The sequence below is a fragment of the Camarhynchus parvulus genome, chromosome 3, assembly GCF_901933205.1.
Source record: "Camarhynchus parvulus chromosome 3, STF_HiC, whole genome shotgun sequence".
Lineage (NCBI taxonomy): Eukaryota > Metazoa > Chordata > Aves > Passeriformes > Thraupidae > Camarhynchus > Camarhynchus parvulus.
The window spans coordinates 48,732,374-48,754,268 of NC_044573.1; the positions used below are offsets into that span (position 1 = coordinate 48,732,374).

At 39.9% G+C, this 21,895-nt stretch overlaps 1 protein-coding gene across 2 annotated transcripts in view; it reads left to right on the forward strand.

Moving 5' to 3' along the window:
• PDE7B (phosphodiesterase 7B) overlaps nt 1-21,895 on the forward strand; it is a 170,744-nt gene that overhangs the window by 137,681 nt on the left and 11,168 nt on the right. For both annotated transcript variants that reach the window (XM_030945699.1, XM_030945698.1), the window contains 6 exons: nt 8,320-8,471; nt 9,727-9,790; nt 11,421-11,516; nt 13,207-13,307; nt 14,754-14,885; nt 21,124-21,215. In XM_030945699.1, coding sequence (XP_030801559.1) covers nt 8,320-8,471; nt 9,727-9,790; nt 11,421-11,516; nt 13,207-13,307; nt 14,754-14,885; nt 21,124-21,215 — 637 coding nt within the window. The remainder of the gene's footprint in view (nt 1-8,319; nt 8,472-9,726; nt 9,791-11,420; nt 11,517-13,206; nt 13,308-14,753; nt 14,886-21,123; nt 21,216-21,895) is intronic.

Here is a 21,895-nt window from a genome sequence, read left to right on the forward strand (position 1 = left end):
CAGGAACACAGGGTGGGATCTGAGAATATGCAAAATGTCAAAACATGTCTGTAGACATTCCAAAGGAATGTCTCTGTATTACTTAGGATCTTGATGTTGTCATGCAGGTAGAAGCTGAGTCCTGAAGAACCCCACCTGCTGTAAGCTTAGCATGGCAAATTAATTTGTTACAGATTATATACTTCTAACTCCAGGTGGTGATAAATGGTAATATTAGGTAACATTCCATCTCTGTCCTTGATTTGTTGTCTGATCTGAGTCAAGCAAAATACTCTGGTTTTCAGTTTGTTTGCAAATAAAGTGAATTCATCACATACTTTGCAGGAATGTGATGAATTAGGTATTGGAGAAATAAAACATGTTGTCAGGATTAGTAAGGGAAGATATGAAGTCATGAAAATGTCTCCATCTCCAAGAACCAAAGTCTGTGGACATTTGAATCTGTGGTTTCTGCCTGTCTACAGAAGGGTCTATTGCAAAATTTACATTCATTTTTGGGTTTGAATTTTGAACACTCCAGGGCTTTCAGGTAGGGCCCATCTCCAGGGAAAATAAAACTTAACCGCAGCCACCAACCCAAAACTGAACCATCAAGTAACCTGAACCCAATTGAGTGAGGTTAAAAAGAGTTTGGTTAAGCGCCTTGTTTTGTTGCCTTTGGCTAGAAAAAGAAGTGGGAGTGAGAGATGCTTTTTTAGATATTTCTGACCTAGGTTAAATTAGGACACTAAAAGTCTTGTGAGGAAGTTTCAAGGGCTGATTGGATTACTCAGAACCCAGCCCAGCCTGTGGAGATGAGTCCAAAGTTCCAGATGGTTTTTAAATTAGAAAGGGAGAGATCTTATGAGGTCTGCATTATTTCTATATAATACTTCCCCTAGTTCCTTATGGGTAAGCCCATCCAAAAGATACTCATCAACATCCCTAAGACACAGGCTTCTTAGTCAGGTTAGCTTGTTTGAATGGGATGAACATTTCCAGAGCTGGTCATCCTGTGGCCTTGCTATCAGTTACCTATTCAAGGAAGAGAAATTAGAATCCTCTTAATACTTCAGAACAGAGGTTGTTCTCTTTCCCAGTAACTCCTCACTATATTAAAAAATTCTTTGTATCATTGGAAGTCAATCTGGTTCACCCTTTTCATCAAATAATAGGAAGGGGTTTTTTTTGGAGGAAGAGTTTGCATTTTTGTATTTTTCTAAGTGGTGCTATATGCAAATTTTAATTTAATTTAATAAGAGTTTGCTTGAAAAGCATAATCTGCTTCCTACCATTCATGCTTCTCGTTTAGCTTTAATGCCACACTTGAAAAAAAATGAAAGCCAGAATGTAAAATCAATAGATGCACATGCCCTCGTATGCCAGCAAAATCCATAATTTTGGGTTATGAATGCTTCAGGAGAACTCAAAACAAACAAAAGCAAGCAAAATAAACAAAAAGCTTGCATGTGCTTCACGCACAAAATCTTAGCAAACACTGACCTGATGCACTCATTTGTAACTTACTTTTCAGTGCAGACTTGGGATTCAGTTAACTGAAGATGTCCCTTTAAAAGTTGCCAAATGATGCGTGACCCATTCTGCCACCCCACCTTCTTTTCCTTGATTAGAAAAGGGAAAGGATGTACTGAAGATAACACTGAGGATGCTTTCCAAATGACCAGAGGAAAAGAAAGAACAAGGAGAAGGAATCATTAAAATGATAAATGATGGTTGGGTTTGCTGTTATTACAGGTTATGTTGTTTTTTCTCAAGGGGAGTGAAGGAGGAGGGGATGCACTCTTTCCTGTTGGAGAAGCTGTAATCAGCTATAGAACATCCACAGTTTTAGGAAGAAAAGGTCCTGACTGCTGTACAAAGATTGAAGTGTCAAAGTAAAGGTTCATAATGAAATCATAATGAGATTGTGACAAACCAGAAAATAACATGCCATTTCCTAAGAACTTGGAGGAGGCTTAATAAAATGATGCCAAAGTGTTTGTTTGCATAAAGATGAGTGATAGCCCAAATAAAGGCTTCAAATTGTGATAAGAAACACATCTGAATTAATCTTAAATTTTGATTTAATCTATTCCTCTTCCTGTTATTTTGGCCAATATTCTGTTAAGTGGTCTTTGAAACCCTAATTTCTCCAGAACTTGTTGTAATAGGATTATTTAGTATATAAGTGAAATTATCAGCATAATTCTTAACTTCTGTATTCTCTGTCAAACAGTATCAAAAAGAATGTATTTTGGGATGGGGAGGAAACTGCATGACTAGTCTTTTTCAAAATGCCAATAATTGTGCAGAAACTTCCGGAGTTGGAAACTCAGCTGTTACAAGGCACCATCACTTCAAGTTCAAAGAGGAAACTCCAAAGCCAGGTCACCTAGAAATATGATTTCTCAGAACCTCTCACACTAGCCAGAGAAGCACAAGTACCTCCTCTTCAAGCAGGGCTTTGCATTGGTTTTGTGCACTTGTGGATGTGTCTGGAGAACAACATTTTTACTCTAAAGCAGAACATTTTAAACTTCTTTTGCTGTTCTTCTGATTTTCTGCTTTTCTCTGATGTGTTCAGGGTCCCTCTCTCTTTGTCACAGCTTCTGCTGTGAGAAATGTTTTCATTGAAAAAAAGTTTGCCCCTCTAAAGAGAAATAATGAAGTTGCAAACTATATAAACAATGGTAGCTAACAGAGAGCACTTGATCTCTAAGAACAATTTTTTCAGAAGTCAAGGAACAAAGAATATTTTAGACGTTGGAGAAGCAAGTAAAAACAAAGTGTTTATAACACAACTTTTTTGGCTTCCATATAGTCTGAGGAAGTCTCAGAAGGATTTCTGCATTTACAAGATTTCAGAGCAACACTTTTTTATCTGTAGATAGGATATAGTGCAAGGTCTTCATCTCAGTCTTCTTAGTTGCAGTGACCAGTGTATATTCAGATGATAAAATTGACACAATCTTACTAATTTTGAATCAGTCTTTGTTAGTTTCTTCCACAGGTGATTGAGACATAGATCTGGGGTATTCATCTAAGCTCCTTGGTCCTTCTGCACCAGACTGAAAGCTTTTAAGTGACAGTCCTTCTACATGGGCTTCTGGTGGTTTGTGCATTTTCTCAGGCCTTTCCTCAAAACCTCAGTGTTTTCTTTCTGAAGGCTTTTTGGACTACAACGTGAAATGTATCTGGAAGGCCTAGACAGTGCAGAGAAAAGAGGTTTGCTGTTCTTCTAGTTGATGAGTGCTTTCTACAAAATTCAAATTTAAAACTTTAAGTTTCTCATTACTTTTTAGATTGCTCGTGTTAGTTCAACTACCCATACTAATGCTGCTGTTGTCTTTTGGACACTGATAAGGCTGTAACATAAGAAGATACTAGGAAGGCACAGCAGTTTTTTTCTATCATCAGTGCTATGCACTCTCCTGTGTAAGAAAAATTCAGCAACCAAGGATGCAATGAATATGCCAAACAAGACTTCAGTAAAGGTGATGCAAATGCATGGCATAGTTTTACATGCAAAAAAAGGGCAATCACCAGTTATTCCTCCTTTGTCAATTACATACCTCTCAGGCTCACAAAGAGAAGTTTTCTAACCAGCTGTCAAGCCAGGAACCAGTGCGGAAAATTGTAGGACCAGAGACAAATTGTTTCCCAGAATCCTTGCTGTTTGCCGGCTGTCCAGACCTTAAATTGCAGGACTCACCCTCTCACCTTATCTTCCTGATATCCCACCAGCACTTTCCCACCAGTCCTGCCTGGGTCTTCAGGCATAGAGTAGCTGTGTATGAAATGCCTTTGCATCCTTGGAAGAGGGGAAAGGGTGTTACAAATTATATTATTCAAAGGCAGCTGCTTGAGGACCTGATTTATTCTGCATCCTTTAGGAAAGAAGAGGAAAAAAACATTTCTCTTTTCTGAACCCATTCATTTTGAAAATTAATAAACCCTTTTTTTATCCACTCACACTGCCGGCTGACCTGTTTTTATTGTACACTGAAGTGCAATAAAATAACAAAAGGCAGTACTGTGAAGAAAAACTCAGAGGCTTTATTTGAATGCATAACAAAGGTTGTTTACTTTGAAAGAACAGTAACAATGTAATGAATGTCTGGTGCAGAGTTAAGTACACCCTTGTCCAAATTTGATTTATGTGATCATTTCTGGATTTTAACTCAACCATTGTTAGCATAACCTCCATCATTTTTATATTCATGCTGCCTGTGGGCACGTGCTAGTGCAGCAGTGTGAAAGAAATGTGAAATAAAACTGGTAGCAGTTCCCAGTGCAGGAAAACTCTTTTCCTGAAATAACAGAGGTTGGTGTGTAGTGAGGCACAGATCAATTTAAGGCGAGAAGATCTGTGTAACTGGAGGAGCTGTGTTGGGAGAAAGAAGGCAGCCATTGATTTCTGCAGCTTATTAACCTCTTGAGGGCCACGTGCAGTAATGCAGACATCATCCATGGTCTGCTGGCGTGTGCGTGCGTGCATGATGTGGCTGTCAAATTACCTGCAGAAAAATGCAGCCACTTGGGTTGCCTGCTAAAACACAGGAGAAACGCTGCAAGCTCAGGCCATCTGAGCTTTTGAAGGCAGAAGTTGAGCTTTGTGAGGAATGCTGGTAGGAACACTTCTGTACACATGTGTGTAATTCATACAAGATGTCTGTGTAATTCACACAGTAACTTTCTTCAGTGTACAGAGGAGGGTTTCTGCAGCCCCTCTGCTAGGCAGTCATGCAGTAGCATGAGAATGGGTATCTTTTAAGAGATGGAGTTTTTTTAAGTAAGCAAAACATTCAGAAGTTGCCGCAATGACTAAAGTTAAACACAGTTCTGGAGGGAAGTTTTATGGGTATAAACAAAAGACATTCTTGGTTGTCTTTCACGTTCATTCCAAAATTGCCTGTAATTACTAAATCCTTCCCATGTGAGTTTTGCAGATCATGGTCTTTAACCAGATGCTATAGCATATGTTCTGGTATCCATAGTTCCACAGCTGAAGTTCAAGGATATCTGCAGTAATATTTTTTATTAATTTACTTTGTTATTCAGTTTCATCTAAAGGCACTGTATGACTTGTAACGTGTCATCATCAAAATTTTATATTTATGATTTAAATTGAAATTTACAGTTGTCAATAAAGTAGTATGTTCAGCATTTTACTTTAAGTCATTCACATAAATCCTTAATTTCATCTTCAAACTGCATCTTGATTTTATGTCAGCTGGTAGATCCCATATGTTGGGAATGGCTTTTTGCTTCTGGGAGATTCAGATGCACCTGCTGAGCTGAGAGCAGAATTTAGGTGTTCACTTTTAGCTGCACTGCCTTTTGGTCTTCTGTTCTAATTAACCTTTTTCTCTCAACTTCATATAGTTGTGCTTTTCCTTTATTTTGTTTGACACTGATTTTGGAATGGGAAAGAGAAAATGCTAGTGAGATTATACTTGTTTGGGGTGTGTTGTGCTCAGAGAAGGGCAGCTACAGTCCAATTTTATGCAAGACACCATCATAATAAAATACATTATTGTGGATGTCAGAGTAATCTGAGATGGGTCATAGCAATCAGCTGATAAGTCCTGTGATTCAGAAGCAAATCAGTTATTACTGAAATGGCCCAAAGGATGTGATTTTAACATAATATTCTTTTAAGTTGACATCCAGAGTTTGCACGTGGATAGCCTACAGTGCTGGATTTGGGCTGTTCTGTCAAGAGCCCAGTTTTGAAAATACATTTTATGCAATTCTTTATCAGTATTATGAACTTCTTCTGTTATGAATGAAAATACAGATCAACAAATTATTGTGGGTAATATTTTTTGTATAAGATATTAGAGTACAGTGCTCACCTGAAACATCATCTCGGGTTTCAGGGGCACTGTGTGCTGATGACTAAATTGGAATTGAGACCCATGAAAACCATACAGAGCAATGGGCAGCAAGTTCGGTGGTGCAATTCAGAAAATATGTTTCATAATAAAAAGTTACTTGTTTCTATCTGACCTGTTCGTGCTTTGGCAAGTATTATTTATGCTACTGAAATGATCTGGTAATCCAAAGGATAAAATAAACACTTCTTCATAATCCAATGTACAGCTGCTTGTTGGGACTGAAGCCAAACCTTCATCTTCAGATCATCCACAGCAACTCTATATGTGAGTTTTAAAGACAGTTTAAGAGAGTGTAGGTGGTGATTTCAGTCATCTGTCTTCAACTGAAAAAACAGATATTAACTTAGATAAAAATTAGTGAGAGCAGCTTCTAATTTTTAATGTAAAAAGTGAATTTTTGTACTTTAAAATTTAAACTTGTTACCTGAAAGTAGTGACAGCTTGTGGATAAGATGGAAATAGGAAAGTTGGAAAGTTGAGAAACAGCTAACACAAGTTTAAAAAGTGAATTTATTTTAAGAGTGTTTTGTTATCCAGGAATTAAACTGAATGCCAGCCATTTCATAGCAGCCCTATATAAATGAAAAGAAATAAGAAAACAAGTCTACTGGTTCCTCCATGTGTCGCTGCCACTGGGTAACTGTTCACACCTACATTAGTCACTCCTTCAACAGGCCATGAAATTGTTCCAGCTTTTAAAATGTGTGAGAAAATCAAGGCAGGTGCTGGCACATCATAAATGAAAACCTGACCTTCAGGCTAGTACAGTAGTGGTGTTGTTACTGTTTTCATTCTGGAAACCACATGGCTTGTCAAGATGCAATGAAGTTATTTTGTGCTTTTATATTATTAAAACTCAGTGAGGTCTTTGGGCTGCACATGAGAACCATGAGGCTTACTTGGTGTTGGAAGTTTTGTTGATCCTCAGTACATAGGATGGCTTTTTGGATGTTGTTGCTGACTTTTTGCCCCTCAGTAGCTGCTGGATTACTTAATAAGGAAGAAACTTGCTACAGAGGGTGCTTGCTGCTGTTAGAGAAATCAAATCCTGAACCATCCATGATCCAAAAAAACCTTAGCGACTTCTCTGGAAATCCTCTCAGAATAATACCACCCATAGAAACAGCAGACAAAGTGATATTTTAATGTCACAGTAGACCAGACATTCAGTGTTTTTTCATAAAAATAGATGGAAAAATAAAAAAACAGAGAGTCAGCTTCAGTGTGTAGATATTTTTCATGAGCTCTTATTTAAATCAGTGCATTGCTATGGAGCTTCTTATCTCAAGAAATCATGACTTTTCTCTCAAAGGACTGTTTAATCTTCAGTTTCTTACAAGGTCTGTTTTACAAATAAAACTGTATTGTATCTTGCTACCTTTGACCAACTGTCCAGTTTCTGTCCTCTCTTTTTTCCAAAACTTATACCAGACTGCAACATGAAAACACCGCAACTGAGTGTGAGGTTCTATTAAAAGTTCAGATGAAATTACCTAAATCATTATGAGTTTTAGAAAGCCTCCATATTTTTCTTACTAATAATAAGGTAATTTAATTACTCTAATTAGTGATTTAATCACTGTATAAAACTGCCTTGGTTTTTGTGTCACATTTAGCCCTATATGAAAATCTCCGAATACAGCATTAAGGAATTAGAATTATCCTGGTACTGAGTGAAAAGAACATATTCAGTTGTGTAACCAGAAATGCCTGTATTATCTGAATATACCTGCTTTCCTCATTGCACAGCTGAAATATTTTCTTCATTTATAATTTGCTTTAATATGTAGAAATTACAGCAGACAATGCAATAGGATTATTAATCTATTCTTATTTCTTTCTCTCTTTTATTTCCTTTTCCAAAAGTGGGTCACACATTTGTGTTTTCAAACTGTATTTTGAGTTCTCTTTTGGTGTCGCTTTTTTGATTTTATACCCAAGATCACCTTGGGTATAAAGATCACCTGTGCAATTTTTAATATATTCCAATGACACCTCCTGTGAGGTATCAAAGTAATGTTATTTTCAGGTGTGTAGTTAGGGAACAGAGGCAGAGAGGGTAAGAGCAGCTTTGCTCTACCTAGCTCTGCCTGGTCATCTAGGCTCTCCCTAACACCTGCAGTTAGGAGATGTATCACCCCCTTCCCCCAGGTGACTGAGCTGGGTCACAGTAAAGGCTGTGGCAGGCTGTGTACCGAACTCAGCTCTTCCAAAACCTACAATAGTATTCTCTTCCCTGGAACATATTTCCTCTCTAAAATAAACAATTATATTATGCTGAAGTGATTTGAATACAGCTCCTTCATGTGGCTTGGCAAGAAGTGTGAACTTCATGATTTTTGTATTACTATTTTAAAGTGTTTGATATTTCTCATATTAAACTGACAATGTCATCCATCACCTCGGGTTTCATGGTTTCTGTACTGATTGCTTTTCACAGATACTGCACTTTCAGGGGAAGTCGGCACCAAGAAAAAAGTGAAAAGACTGTTAAGTTTCCAGAGATATTTCCATGCATCCCGGTTACTGCGTGGAATTGTACCACAAGCCTCTCTCTACCTACTGGATGAGGACTACCTTGGGCAAGCAAGGGTAAGACAGGTCTCCAGCTCTCCATTTCTTTTAATAATACTACAGAGAGTGTCAGTTTTGTTTTAGTCTTCAGATAACCAAATTCCTGGCTGATCTTTCTTAAATGGGCCACGTTATGTGCCTATCTCTCAACAAACAGATTGTCCATTCCTCATTTGTGGTTACAGCCTAAAGGCTTAGGTCTCAAAGCAACAGAAAATGTTGCTAAATCTACTCAGCATTTGCAGATTCCAACAACTGAAATTATATATGGATTTATTAAAGAATGAAGGATTTCAGTAAAGTTACTGATTTAAGTGCAGCCCCGACACAGCATTTAGTTCATCCACTTGAAAAAAGACAGGTGTCTCTCATCTGCTATGGAACAGCTATTGGGAAACCCACAACAGGTCTCCATAGTGGCAAAGGCTAGGAAGTGTGGAGCATTGACTGCAAACTTCACAGTGATCAAAATATAATTATCTTATTCTGCAGCTCTTACACCTACTTTGAATGGTTTTTCTAGCAAAACTTTCACAATTGATGGCGTTGGGATTATATGCCTATGCAATTTTTATTCTCTGCTGGAGGAGATTATGTGCCAGGCGTTGGAAAGAAGTTAAGAGTCCAGAACTGTTTGAATGTACATTAGAGATGGGAGTGAATGTGTATTTCATTCACACATACATCACTGTAGGTCATAGAGGTAGTCCAGAATCAGTCTCCTGACTCAACTGATGTAGCTGTAAAACACTGCAGTTGCAGGTAATGATGGATTCTTCTGCATGTCTGAGTGGACTTAACAGTAGCACTGTATCTAAATTTATAAAAGCTATTCCTGTGTACTACTTTGTTTAGCACATTGTAACTCATATTCACCATGAGAGCTAAGATTTTAAAACACTGTATTAAAAATCTAAGAGAATTTGCACTGAAAATCTGGGGACGTGAAGAAACAATGAAGCATTTGTGCAGTAAGAGGGAATATTTTCATAATATTTTGGTTTATATTATTCATTACTTTGAATTCCATTTAGAGGCATTTTTAGTGTTATGTTCAAAATCATCTCAGCTAAAAGTGCAACTGATATTTTTTGCAGTACAGCCGCATGAGCCTGATTTCTGATATCTCAAATATGACTTCTATAGGTTTCTCAAAAAAAACTTTAAAGCTGTAATTACCAATCCTGTGACTGATTAATGTGGAATAATAATAAAAATCTGCTTTACAGTGTGACATACCAGTCATTGGCCTTTTCACATTTACTTTTTCCAGCATATGCTATCCAAAGTGGGAATGTGGGATTTTGACATCTTCTTGTTTGATCGCTTGACAAATGGTAAGTAATTTTTTTTAAGTCTTTATTTCAGTCTCTCTCATATATGACTAGTCAAAAAATCCATAATTAATTGTTTGCTAAATGTTTCCAGTTCAGGTTACTGAAGAGAAATTGGCCACATTTAACCTCTATTAAAATCACATCCTGGAGCTTTTTCAGGCTTTTCCTGAACTATAGGGTAATATTTCAAGTGTGGTTTTGTACTAATCTAATCCCCTACATTTGTTGTTGTCACCTTTTCAAGAGATGTTTCTGTTTCATTTGCCTGTGAAACTCCCAAGCCACTTTAAATACACCTGTTAGATATAATAAATCCAGATCTCCATAATCTGTCAATTTCTATCAATACTAAAGACATTTGAGTGAAGGTACCCTCACTTGTGTTCAGCAGCAAAAATTAGGAAATTTATTTAGAGAGTAAAAATCCCTGAAATGTTTTCTCAAAATACATGCCTGTAAAACGATCCCACTTCCCCACAAATGTCCAGACAATACCCCTTGATCGGGTAACTGCTGGAGAGGGTAATGATCACACCTTTCCCCTTTCTGTACTGCTCAGAGAATTGAGATCCCTCATTCCTCACTCCAGTCTGATTAGGTTTGACTGGGGCAGAAGATGTAGAAAAAAGTTGGTTTAGAGGCTCATTCAGCTGAGTGACTGGCAGTGAAGAGTGAAAAGGATTGCAAATTGCCTGGGAAGCAAAAGCATAGTTCTTCTAAATTATCTTTCTGTGCCCCTGCTCAGTAGTCAAGACCAAGTAAGTTTCCATGTGTTCTTCATGGAAGATATTTATTTTCCTTCCTGAGTTACATTAAATAAGAAAAGACTCCCTTCAAACTTTGTTTATGTGTAGTATGGGTTGGTTGGTTTGGGGTTTTTTAACTTTTATGGAAACAGTGACGCTGAATTAAGCAGTGCAAACTTTTTAAAATACTGTGTTTATGTATAGCAGATCATGTAATACTAGTAAGGCTCAATTTTGCCAGTGTTCCCAGTATTGGATTTACACTAAGGCCAGTGCAGCATTACAGTGAGACTTGAGACTGCAAATGCTGCAACTCATTTTTCCTGTCTGTGTCATTGTTATGAGATGCAGTTGTAGCTGAGCTAGGTTACATGGGTTAATTACATGTTTGTGCAGCCATATGCAAAATAAGAAAAAATCATTCCAAACTCCTGATTTTTAGTAATTAATTAATTAGTACAGTATGGCAAATCCAAGTGGCAGAAAAGCCACTCTTGTTTCTGTTGTTTCTGAAGATAGACCTGAATTATGAAAATGGTGTTGCTCTCAGACAAGCCTGTCAAAGATTTTGTTAAAACCATATCAGTTTGCCTTCTTCCAGTTAAAACCACAGTTTGCCTGTCATGTTGAAACAGCAAATGTGTCTTTATGGCATCTAGACACAAGAATGGCACTCCATTGGTACAACCTTTCCATCAAGTCTTGATTACATATAGGAGTAATTTGTATAAGTGACTTCTGAGTACATGAGAGTCATCTAAGCTCACTTCATTGGAGATGAGGTGATAGGAGCTGACTAATAGGAAATTACCCAGATTTTTAGCCTTGCTTGGTTTGTAACTACCTGTAAAGGGAATCTAAGAGTTTTTCCTTTCTCCTTTTAGGAAACAGTCTTGTAACACTGCTTTGTCACCTCTTCAATGTGCATGGACTTATTCACCATTTCCAGTTAGACATGGTTACATTACACAGGTTTTTTGGTAAGTGCACACCTCAACACCATCTTTGAATGAAGTTTATAGCTTAAGTAGAGCATCAGAGAAGGCACTGGCTTGGTCTATCTACGTAAAAATGATGATGTAGTTGGAAATAATTCAGTAAAAGATGTCCATGATACGTATCAGCATACAGTTTGCAGACACTCAAGTACTTGGTTCAGTACCTAGTCAGTGGAGGGATTTCAAAAGGCTCTGCATTGGGCTGAAGCATCCCACCACCACAGTCACACTGGTGATTTAAAGTAAAATATGCCATGCAGAAATGTGGCTGGCTCAGGCCCACACAGACAGACACTGCAGAACCTACGCGTGCACAGTACAATTGTGGTGCAGCGTAATTATTTTAGTGACTAAAAGACCACTGAGACCCAGGGCACTTAAAAGCTTATGTGCAAAATTTAACAAATTATATCAAGCTGTCCTGTCTACACTGAACAGTGTTGATGAAAGCCCCTGCTGCTGTTACTGCCAACAGAAATATTAGCCCCATGCTGTCAGTGAACCAAAAGAAGAAATTGGCCAAAATCAATTACTTTTTGCATCACTTTTTGAAAGCAGCTAAATGCCAGTTTTTCAGGCTGTCAGGCAGAGTTTCCAAAGCAGGGTCTCTTTAAGACTGCCTAATTGTTGCTTCTGGAAAGTGTTCCTCTGGTGCGGAGACAGACAAAATCTCCCTGCTGTTTCTAACTCCTGTGGGCAGACGTGAAGCGGACAGTCAAGCAATTAGAGCTAGTGGTCTAAACTCCCAGTTTAAGGGATTACCCACTGTACCTCCAGGTGCTTGTGTGGCTGGAAACAGACAGAAGGCTTGGACTTTCTGTGGTGCTCCTTGTGCTGGCAGCGAGCGCCATGGGAAATCTGCCCGTTGGCTTTCCATTCGATTAATTGGATCGTGTCTAGGAGAGCGCCTTAGGCACAATCACATGCAGCTTCCAGCGCTCACGTGGTGCTGTCCCACGACCACGTAATGGTGCACACATTGCTGCAAGGCACAGAGGGATGTGAAGCACACATCTCAATGATTTTTCTGTCTGAGAGAAAGCTGAGAGTTAAGAGGTTGGTGCTCCTGGTCCAGCTGGACCAGTTCCAGCGCTGCAAACTGAAGCAAGAGGGACTGGCATTTTAAAATGAAAACACAGATTTGACTAAAATTGTCACAGGAGATTTTGCTGTGAATACCCCAATGCTGGGGTTTTTTTTAATTCTTCCCTTGGGGATGTAGGAATGCCTTTGCCTGTAGTTCATCACTCAAATAACAAATCATGGCAGGATATCAGAGTCCCACTCCCTGCTGCTGTAAAATAGGTGGTACTGCCTTAATGGCACACTACTACCCTACAACAGCAGGCTAAATAATTACACTCCGTTGTGGATAAATTTGCCTCTCTTCCTTGTTTATTTTACTCCTCAATGAGAGCCTTCACTAAGGCAAGAAAGAGGTGATTTATGCGCTAGACCCAGTATATCCCCTTGGGCCTCACAAATCCTTTCATGCATTTTTTTCTCTAAAGGTACCCCGATAAAAGCAGTAATTTAAATAAGCTACAGCTATTTGAAGGAACTCCTCAGGCGGCTGACTGCAAAACCTCAGATTGTATTTTAAGTCCAGTTCCCACTTGTGGCCATGGCATTCAGAGACAAAAGGATCTTTGTTTTCTGTTTTGATTCGCAGTTATGGTTCAAGAAGATTACCATAGCCAGAACCCATACCACAATGCTGTCCATGCTGCTGATGTCACACAAGCTATGCACTGCTATCTGAGGGAGCCCAAGGTAATGACAACCTTTCACACTGATGCTGCTTTCAGATAGTGCTCACATTTTTTTTCTCAGGGTTGAAATAAAAGCCCCAGGAGATACTTCCAGACAGCAGAAAGTGATGGCGTGCTGGAAGTCAGCAACAAGTCAGGAGCAGCCTTGTCTACAGATTACAGATGTTTCAGTCAAGCTCTGAGAGTCACTTCTCATCACGCAGGCATCCTGTCTAATTGCTGCCATGTAAGCTCCAGCCACCATGGCGCTGTGACCCAGCCACCCACTGGTGGCTGCAGCTCTTCTCCCATCAAACTCAGAAGGAGGCCATGCATGTCTGTGCCTCAGCCACCTCAGAGCATAAGCTCCCCACATCACTATTTCAAAATACCAAATTAGGCGCAATTTCACCAGGGAAGGGGAAAACAGTCCCTTCAGATGGGTCTGTTGCAAGGCTGTCCTCTGCATGGCTGCTGCAAGTTCTCACAGCATCAGAGTGGTGTTGGCTTGTGTGTTACTGGAGGGCACTGTGATACTGCCATGCTGAGCCACAGTATAAGAACATAACTTACCCTTTTCTAGATTGGCTCAAATGAAGGGACAGAACTAGCAGTTTGTTACACAAGAATATAGCAATGGTGAGGACATGAGCAGGCCCCACTTTTCTTGTATTTTCATCTCCTGCAAGATCTGCAAGTCCTTTCTTGCAGGAAGTGCAGAGGACAGACAACAGACAGCAGAACCTGGACCATACTGCTCATCAGCTCTGACCTCAGTATGCTTCTTTCATCTCATATACCTGTACTCTCTACAGACTCATTGGCCTGGTAATAACTGCCTCACTCTCACAAACAGAAAATGCTAAGACTACCTTTTTCTGCTTCTAAATGAGCCTTGTAGCAGAAAAAAATCTGGACAGGGTTTCCAACTTGAATGTTTGAAGTTAGAGAGGTAAATTATGTTCTCTAATAATATACATATACTTGAACTGAGATAGATATTTAACAGCCAAGGCTGAAATTTCAGAAGTTGATAAACTCTGCATTTTATAACACAGTGCTATGCTAGAGAATTGAAGCCTGATTTTTTGTTGGTTTTACTAAATTCTGGGAGAGGCCGAGCTCTTACAAGGGATGCTGACATATGCCAACCTGCCAGCCTACCTGTTTGCTTTTTAAACCAAATGAGACTATGCTGAAGCCCTTCTATTACAACCATCCTTATATTGCCATGAGTAATAAAGAGATAAGAAATACAAACTGTAATAAAAGATGATAATGTAGTATATATCTCTATAGATGTATGTTCAACATTTACCTTAAAAACATTGTTCACAAAATTTATACTTGACATATGTGCACAAATGCCAGCACACCCATTCTGTGCCATGATGTCAGCTGGTTTGTTTATTTACAAAAAAATATTTACTGTTCCTGTTCTTGTTGTGATTAATGTGTGATGATTCAGCTTGCCAACTTCCTCACCCCATCGGACATCATGCTTGGACTGCTCGCTGCTGCAGCTCATGACGTGGATCACCCAGGGGTCAACCAACCCTTTCTGATTAAAACTAAACACCACCTTGCCAGCTTGTACCAGGTAAAACTGCTCATCAAGTTGCTAACGTAAAAAATGCAGTCAAGGAGAGTTTAAGCAATTTGCAGTGAACTTTTAATGCCAAAATCTGGTAGTGGGAGGATGTGGGTCAAGTGATCCTGCACTTTGGAGTCTGGACAGTTTCAGTCAAGCACCTCACTGGATGTTACTTCTTAAAGCAAAGCTGATACAGGAGAAGAGGTGGAAATGTCACATTTTTTTTAGACGACATTTAAGCCAGATCAGTTGTCTGGGTTGTTTTTGCTGTAGATATCTGGGGTGAGGAACTGTGGATAGGACATTTAAAATCTTGACAAGAGAATCTCATCTTCTTTCAGTGAGCAGATAAGCTGCAGGCATGCTCTAAATTGGTATTGCATTAAAGGAAACCTTTGATTTGTAAGGCTGTAGTAAAATTAAACACTTAATGAACACCGCATTAAAAAAAAGACAGACAGATGAAACCAAAGGAAAAGTCTTAGACATTTACAGTAACATTCCTTGAGATACAAAGAAAGAACTTCAAGCCACTAGGTCACACCACAGGCTGTCTAGACCAGTGTCCTGTTTCTAACAGCAGCCAGTAAAAGATCTCAGAGAGAAACATAAGTCTGAGATCAGTACAGAGTTGTCCTTCACCTACTATCCATCCTTTCAGCTCTGGCAAGCAGTGGTAGAAAACTTCCTGAAACAAAAACACAGACTCGCTTGTTCCGTAACTAGCAATGAACCCATGCTGCCTGATTTTTGTGGTGCTTTTTGAATATATTTGAGATTTTGCCCCATGGCAATCATTGTGGCTTTGTATTTTATCTAAAACTGTCCTGTGAGTATAATCTCCACACACATGTGTACGTTGTTATTATATATGCACATCTCTCTATTCCTTGCATTGTACTTATATATACAATGTGCCAGAGCAATTTTCTGCCAGAGTAGATCTTCATTTTGGTTGCACTAGCCATAATTCACAGGTAATAAATGGAGTTAGTAGTGATTTCTAGCCTTTAGAATCACAGACTCATAGAATCATGAAGGTTGGAAGAGACCTTTAAGATCATCATGTCCAACCCAACTGTTCACCCAGCACCAGATCCAGACACCTCTTAAGCACCTCCAGGAATGGTGACTCCACCACGTCCCTGGGCAACCTATTTCAGTGCCTGACCACCCTAACAGACAATTTTTTTCTACTATCTAATCTGAATCTCCCCCGTCTGAGCTTAAGGCCATTCGCTCTGGTCCTCTCACTGCAGGCACAGAAGGAGAGACTGGCCCCATCTCCCTGCAGCCTCTTTTCAGGTAGGTGTAGGGAGCAATCAGGTCCCCCCTGAGCCACCTTTTCTCCAGGCTAAACATCCTCAGCTCCCTCAGCCACTCCTTATAAGACGTTCTTTGGTCCTTTCATGAGTCTTGTTGCCCTTCTCTGGACATGCTCTAGCACTCAGTGTCCTTTTTAAAGTGAGGGGCCAAGAACTGGACACAGCATTCAAGGTGTGGCCTCGCCAGTGTCGAGTACAGGGAGACAGTCACTGCCCTGGCCACACTATTCCTTATACAGGCCAGGATGCCATTGTTCTTCTTGGCCACCTGGGCACACAGTGAATCATGTTCAGTCAGCTGCCAGCCCCCACTCCCACTGGGCTGCTTTCCAGCCACTTCTGAAGAGTCAGTTTCAGCCTTTGTGGAGGTTGACAGAAACAGAATATCCCACATTAAAAATTAACCTACCTGAAGAAGACTCACTAATATCTACATACACATACATAGCCAATTGAGAGATTGCTGTGATGTGCTTACTGCTTGATAAGAGAGCCTCTCTTTTTCTACCCTACACAAGCAACATTTGGGTTTTCCCGTAAGACGTTGGTTGTGTAATGGTGCAACTGTACTGCCCTCAGACATGGGAATGGGCTGGATTGTGGGAGCCCCAGCCAAGGCACAGTTTATGCTCAAACACTGAAAATTTTGTGATTGGCCTCATCATAAGCTGATGCAGCTTATTATGTCATACCCATATGTTTCTGGTCCAGAAACATATGGGTATGACATAATAGGTTTCTGGTCTTTTCTAAGCCAGGCCAGCTGAGTGAAGAGGGAAAAAAAAGCCAGGGGCCTAAGCCATGGTACTTTGGCAATGCTAAGGGTGCTTTGAAGAGGAATGAGTAGAGCCATTCCACAAAACCCATTGTTTTTTGGAAAGGTACAGACAATTCCTTCTCAAGTTAATGGTGGCAAACAGCACTTCATAATTAGGTTGAAAAATCAGGCTAATCTGAAAGACATACAGCTAAAATACTGGTATCTTGGAGAAGTGGTTTCTGCTCAGGTATTTGGGGTTGAATATACTTACAAATATTGGTTAGAAAAGGCAGTGACAAAGCAGAAAATGAAATCTTTCAACAGCAAATGAGATCTGAAGTACCCTACTTTAGACATGCACTGGCAAGTTTGAGTTATTTTAACTGAAAATGATCCCACATTGTTTCCAAAGATTTTAGTAGTATACAGTATATGGATGCCAATAAAAATAACTCCTGGAAAAAAGTTTTGCTGAAAACATTTTTAGTCAAAAACTTAGATTTAGTGAATAGTCTTTCAAACATGTACTTTAACATCTGCTTGAAACTGAAACAAAGTTCTTAGGTTTTTGGTTTTTAAGTAGCAGAGACACAGAACTGCAGGGATTAATCAGCAAAAGGATCAAATGAAAGTAAGTTTTAACAGAGCTGGCAGTCATCTGTCTTTGAGACAGTGGACTTATCCATGTATGGCATTTCTATGCTTTTAAATGTCTCTTGACATTTAAATTCAAACTTTACATTTACATTTGGAAGAAAAGGTTTTGCAAAATGAGGTAGGTCAGTTCATGACAAAGATGTAAAGTGTTTGACAGCTTCTGAAGTGCATATGTGAGAAGAGTCATATTTCAGGAGGACATCACCAAGACGGAGCTTTCAGTATTTATTTTCAAACTAAATCTGTATTTTATGATGCAAAAAACTTTGTTTTGTAATCTGTAGGGTAATTTTCTAAGGTCTGTTGCACGTGATTGCACGCACCATAATTTTCTAGAAAGATAAAAGCAGTTCATTGAAGTCTCCAGCATTACAAGGACAGTTAAGAGCATAGAAGGTGACTCTGGTGGTCTGGAGGTCTCTTAATTTTCCTGTGAGGAGCACAACAACATTCCTTGTAATGTGGTGCAGACTTTGCTTCTAACTTGCATTGTCTGGCTTTTAAATGAAGGGTAAAACTTTAGAAGTGTGGATAGATCACATATCTGTAGTACAAAACATTTCAGAAAACTATGAAAGGACACTTTACAACTTTAATGTGGGTAGGCTGGAAATAGGAAAGTACATTTTGGGCATCAGTAAAAACAGTACTCTTATGCAATCTTCCTTAAAAGCAACACTTCCAATAATAAGTGTCATTTTTTACTATTTAACATTGTGTAGTTAAACCAACTGCTCAATGAGTAAGAATAGATTGAAGAGATTGAAAGAAAGTCTGATTCCCTTTGACTTTGAATTAAAGTTTAAGTTTGCTCTGCACCTAGTTAGTAGCAAGTCTCCCCTCTCTTCAAGATACTGTTCTTTTTCCAGTATGTATGTTGAATGCAGTGGTTCGAATAGCTCAGACTAAGTAACAGATATTGTGGTAGCTTAAGTAAAATAAACTGTCATAGTCCTGAAGTCTCTGTTATAGCAATCTACTGCGATGTGTAGGGCTGTAAATGTGATAGAAGCTTCCTGTAGTGCAGCCTTTAAAGCAAAGCTGCATTACTCAGTTTTTTAAAAAACCAAAACACCACATGAAGCAGAGCTGGGAGCCCTGGTCTGCAGGCTGGCACGGAGACTTTCCCTGCATGGACTGTCTCCCATCAGCCTGGGTGACCAGATAGCTCATGGCAATCAGTCTTAATAAAGCACTAGTGTGTTCCTAGGGGGAATAGCTGACTCTACTAATTGCTGGCAGCCACTTCAGGGATCCTGGCTCCTTACATTTAAGAGGAGAATCATATGACTTCATGCTTGTTGTTGCTTGTTAACGTGACCTTTCCTTTTCCCTCCTCCCTGTAGTTTCAGTGTGGGAAACTAAACAGTGCGGCAGTATCAATTTGAGGTTCCCTTTATAGCAGCAGGCAAAGTGCAGAAACTTAGAGAAGTGCAAATACTCTGAGATGACTACCTGAGTGTGCTTTTTCCTGTGAGTAACTACTAATTGGATGCTGGAAGGGTCTCAGATGCCGACATCACTTCTCAGCCCTATTCTTGCTGGCCTTCAGTATGGCCAAGGAGCAGCTGCATCCATGGAGTGTAATTCCCTCTTTGAGGCAGGTGCTGCTGAAGCAGCTCCTCACAGTAAGTAAGGTTGCCATGCTGGAAGGGATGTGAGGACACAGGGTGCTCCAAGGGGGATCTCCCTGGTCGCAATGTGCCAAGGATGCAGTCAGATCAGTCACAAGACTGTGTTCACAGGTACTTTCTTAAACAAGTGCAAACCTTCCCAAAAGCCAGAGGTGACATCAGAGTTTGTCCAAGTTAGTAGGAAGATGGCAGCCTATGGCCTTGGGGTGACTCTTGGGACCAGAATTCAGCTCTGTAACTTGGCAGGTGAAAAAAAAAATGTTATTATGTGCTATTACATTCTGTTATTTTTCTTGGTCAGAGTGTAGGGTTGCAAAAGTCCATCCTGATGTATTTAGGCAAAAGGAGAAAAGGGATATTTAAGCTGGCAAATGAACAGAACTGCTGTCAAAAGTAATTTCTGTATTGAATAACTGATGTTGTGATCTGAGTCCATCAGCTCTTCCTAAGAAAAGGAATTGGTTTTTACATGGTTTGAAAGTTTTGGATTTGGTTTTACTTTGGTTTTTTCCCCCAGAATCTGTGATTTTTGTACAGGAAACAAATGGACAAACCCAGAGAAATACCAAAGCAACATTGTTTCTGTGAATTCAGAAGCAACAAAAAGCACTGTGGAAAATAGTGTGATAGGAAGTCAATCCAATTTGTACTCTCACCTTTGCACTAGGCAAGATGATCAAAATGCAAATTGGATCTTGCTTATGCAATGTTTAGTTATTGAACAGTCATTAGATATGACAGGACTACAAAGGAAGATGGGGAAGACTTAGGCAGAAAATACTGCTCAGTCCCTCTTGGAAAAGTGGGAGCTGCACATCATGTCCCACAGGAAAGGCAGTACTATGGCAGCAATACCTCAGAGCTGTGGGACTGTGTGTGAGGGAGCTAGAAGTCAGCAGTGGCTGGAGAGAGGGATTCTCCCTCCAGTTTCCCAGCTGGCAGTGACAGGGTGGAGTCCTTGTTCTGCTGCCTGCTCAAAAGGTTTGGTTGTGTTTTGTTTTGTTTTTCTTACCCAGTGCTCATCTACTGCAAAAGCTGTGAACTGCCCAAAACAGGGAACATATGATAGAGGTTTCTGAACAAGTGACATGTCTGAGGCGTTTTGTGGTAGAAAGTACTCTGTGAACTAAACAAGTGATGATGGGAAAATGCATTGTGTGTTAGGATAGTAATTTCAAGTCATCAGACAAAAGATACCAAATTTGTTGTAATTTACTGACAACCTAGAAAGCTGGGTTTCAGCTCCCTGGCAGTTTTTTTCCCACCTAACTTTGGTTCCACTTTGTTGAAAGCAAGGAAACAAAGAGAAGTCAAAATTTGTTGCAGACTAAGTTGCTGAAGCCTGCAAATGCTCAGCAGTACTGCTATTCCTCTTGCTTTCATTGAACAGCTGCAGGCAGTTTGCAGTTCCCTGACTCAAAGGGAAATTTGGCAGTTTAGTTTTCTTTTTCTTGTCCGCTCTGCATTCAAACTGTAGAGACTGAAAAGTCAGCCTGGAATCAGTAGGAGGTAAAAATAAGCTTTTGCACTCCTGCTTTAATTTATTTGTTAATAAATCTGCTAGAATGCAAACTGCCTCCCACTCAGATGAGATTAGCTCCTCTGTTCACAGCAGGATTCAAAAACTGCAGAACAACAGGCCTCTAGGACTGACCTTAGCTAAGAAACCCAGAAGCACAAGGTCCTTAACTGTAGAAATCTAGACCAATTACTCTAATCCAACTGTGGCTGAAAAGCACTCATTTTAGGCTCATGTTACAGCTTGTCCAACCAGCTCTGGATATCATGTGATCTGGCAAATCCATATGTGTACCTGTACCATGGATACCATCCTAATCCTTGCGTTTGTGGGTGTTGTTCCTCCCCAGAACGTGTCGGTGCTGGAGAACCACCACTGGCGCTCCACCATAGGCATGCTTCGGGAGTCACGGCTGCTCGCCCACCTGCCCAAGGAGGTCACGTAAGTGTCCACCAGAATCACTGAAACGAGGCCATGGCCTCCTTCTCCCTTCTTAAAAGCACACTGGCAAAGAGGCCCAGGCTTCAGAATAGGCCGAACTTCCTGCACCTTCTTGGTGCCATTGTGAAAGCATGAGACAAAGTTATGCAGCAGAGGTGTTTTTTAACACCTACCCACTTCTGCAGCACAGGAATGGAATGGCCACTCTCAGCACCAGGAACACAGACTCCCAGCAAGAGTTGGGGGATTGTTTAGATGGATTGTTGGCATTTTTCATCTTACATAGCACCAACCAAAAATGGAAAGATATAGTGATTAAAAAGAGGAAATTGAAGGAGTTGGTCGAGGAGCATCAAGACTGCTGGAGACTTCCACACATCACTGAGGGAATGTGGTTCAGTCTTTATGGGTAAAGCAAAAAAAGAGCAGCCACATGAGCACCTTAGCCAAGTTGCTGTTAGCTTTTTACTTGTGTTAGTCCCACCAAGGATGGGAGATTGAGACAGTGAACAGACTGCAGTAATACGTTTTAAATCACAGGTGACCCTACCAAGAATATAAGCAAGTTACCTGGAAGCAGTAAGCTCTATATCCCTCCAGAAATTCTTTGCATCAGACCAGCAACTTTAAAGGACTTCTGTCTAGACCTTCACAACTTTGACTGCAACTTCAAAGTTGCA